Source organism: Volvox carteri (assembly GCF_000143455.1).
Source record: "Volvox carteri f. nagariensis unplaced genomic scaffold VOLCAscaffold_308, whole genome shotgun sequence".
In the NCBI taxonomy this organism is placed as follows: Eukaryota; Viridiplantae; Chlorophyta; class Chlorophyceae; order Chlamydomonadales; family Volvocaceae; genus Volvox; species Volvox carteri.
Window position 1 is genome coordinate 1 of NW_003307840.1, and position 2,431 is coordinate 2,431.

Below are 2,431 nucleotides of genomic sequence, written 5' to 3' on the forward strand. Positions count from 1 at the left end.
GGGCCGGGTGGGCTCTGCAGGGCCGGGTGCGGGACGCTTGGCGGTGTTCTTGGTCTCCACTTGTGTGTTGTCTCGTTGGGCAGGGGGGGGCTGCGCGGGGCGAGGGGCTCTAAAACCCGCGGCGACGAACAGTGCGCCCAGTACTGTGGCGGCCAAATTCTCTGCATTGCAAGAGACAAAGGATAACAGAGGGGGAGATGAGTAGAGGCCGGGGCTCCTGGCGACTGAGGCTACGAAACGGTGGGAAGCCGCCCCTCCTGGGATGACGGAGAAAACCGAACAGGCTACTCAGGGGCGACCTGCGCCGCAGGGGACGGGGCCACCAGAGCCATCAACCTGTTTGATGCCTCTCTGTCGTTGTTGGGTACATGCATGAAGAGGGGAACTCGGACGGAGGAAAGGACAGGTCCAGCCTGAAGCCGGCCACCTGGGCCTGGAAGCCGCCATGGTCAACAGGACCGAGCCAACACGGCAATAAGGCCCCAAGGCCAATCACAGGCGCCACCAAGGGCAAGAGCTCGCGCGCGTTACAAAGAAACCTCCCTCCAGGGTACAACTTGGTCCGACATCTTCTAGCGGTGGAAGGTCTGGAAGAGACCGGATGTGCAACTTAGCATAACAAGTCTTGTCAAAGATTGGGCCAAAGCATACTCCGTTCCAACCCAATAATGTTTGTCGGACTTGTGGGCCCCTGCAACAACAACGACCGCGAACTGCACGGAGGGGCCACTGAGCGAGCTTAAGAACAAAGGAGGGGGGTAGGATCGGTGCAGTGCCAGAGTCAAGCAACACAAAGCCCAACAGAATCCTAATCAGCCACGCTTAGCCGGGCTGCGAGAGCGGCTTCGGTCACGCTGGCTGCGCCAGTCGTAGCGGTCATAGCGGCTGCGGTCGTTCCGGCGTGCACTACCAAACGAATCCCGCACTCCACCCTGCCGGTCTCTCCCTCGCCAGAGGGACCCGGCCTGACCGTCCCTGTCCGCCGCCACCGACTTGCGCGTTTTAGCTAATGCACTCTCTATGTCGCCCTTATCTATGGCCTCTGGTTTGAACTCGGGCTTGGTGAAGTTGCGCCGCCTGCCGTGCCAGATTTCGTAGGGGGCCGTGAAATTACCGTTGGCTCCTGGGCCCGCCTTGGCCAGAGCAACGGAGTAGCACTTAAGGCGGCGGTGAGCGATCTTGAGGCATTCTCCCGCGACGGCCAGCTGGGGTTCGTTCGCATCCAGCGCGGTGATGGCGGTCTCTAGCAGCATTAGCGTTCCTTCGTCGAGCTGCTCCCGCTGCTCGTGTGGTGCTGTCAGCTTCGGTGCGTCATTTGCTTGAACTTCCGTCCTTATTGCTGCTAGCTGTTCTCTTGCGGATGGCATGATGGTCACGTCTTTTGTGATGACAACGTCAGGAGAGCGATCCCGAGGCGGTGCTGTCCGGGGATCCCTGGCTGGCGCTTTTGGCGCGTTGGCCTGCGCTGCTGACAGGACGCCCAGCAGCAGCTGGTGAAGAGTCGGCTGGTCTATGTTCCCGCTCAAAGTATCCCTGGCGGCTTCTATGTCGTTTTGGTTGGCTGGCAGCATCTGGCCCGATCCCCCTTCGCCGGCTGCTTCGGCCGCTCCTGCGTTGACCAGGTTATCTCCCGTTGCCTTTGTCCTCTTACCCGTCATTTTTTGATTTTTGTGACGGAGCTCCTGGTTGTTCCTCGGAGAGTGACAGGTCCGCGGCGATGTCGATTCGTTGTGGTAGAGCGTCGATGAGGCTTGAGGGTAGTCGGTAAGGTCTTGGATAAAAGTGAGAGCAACAATAATAATAAGCTCCAATAGTGTAGGCAGAATGCCGGAACTATGGAGCTGTCAGCTGAAATAGTAAATTCGAATTCTCAGCAAGCCATACGGCTGCCGTACATAACCTAGCTTAGAGGCTATACTCGCTTTGCTCCTGCCGCATCTAAGCTACAAATATGGCCCATGGAAACCATGGCCTTTTAATGATTTTTAGTGGTCTACTAGGGACGGCCCTTTACTGAAGTACTAAAAGTACAACAGGTTTTCGTTGTAACTTGCATCTTTCCACCCTTTTAATGCATAAGGGCAAGGCTTAGGGGGTCTCGAGCCAAGAGGTTCGTAAGATTAGGTTCTGTCAGTGGAACATTGGAGGACTGTCTGACTGGAAACTTTACTGCGATGAGTTTCGTACATTAATCAAGGCGTATGATGTTGTTGTTATTACAGAAACGCACAGGGTGGGGTTGGGATACCTCAAGGACGTTATACCTAATGGATCTAAGGTGTTTACAGTTGGGGGTGAAAAGAATCGCGGGGGCGTCTGTGTATGGGTGAGGGAAAAATTTGCTAAAGCAGTCCACTTATCAGGCATCTCAACAGTGCCACGTGGGATGGACAGCGTTTGGCTGCGAATCAAGGGAAGCGTTTTAGGGCTA

General features: G+C 56.2%; 1 protein-coding gene across 1 annotated transcript; it reads right to left on the reverse strand.

The window, feature by feature from the left end:
- Positions 1 to 514: 514 nt before the first annotated feature.
- On the reverse strand, positions 515 to 1,658 carry VOLCADRAFT_108656 (uncharacterized protein; the record flags this gene model as incomplete). The annotated part of the gene is made up of 1 exon (XM_002959507.1): positions 515 to 1,658. The coding sequence occupies one exon, from the start codon at positions 1,656 to 1,658 to the stop codon at positions 813 to 815; it is 846 nt and encodes a 281-aa protein (XP_002959553.1). The 3' UTR covers positions 515 to 812.
- Positions 1,659 to 2,431: the final 773 nt, after the last annotated feature.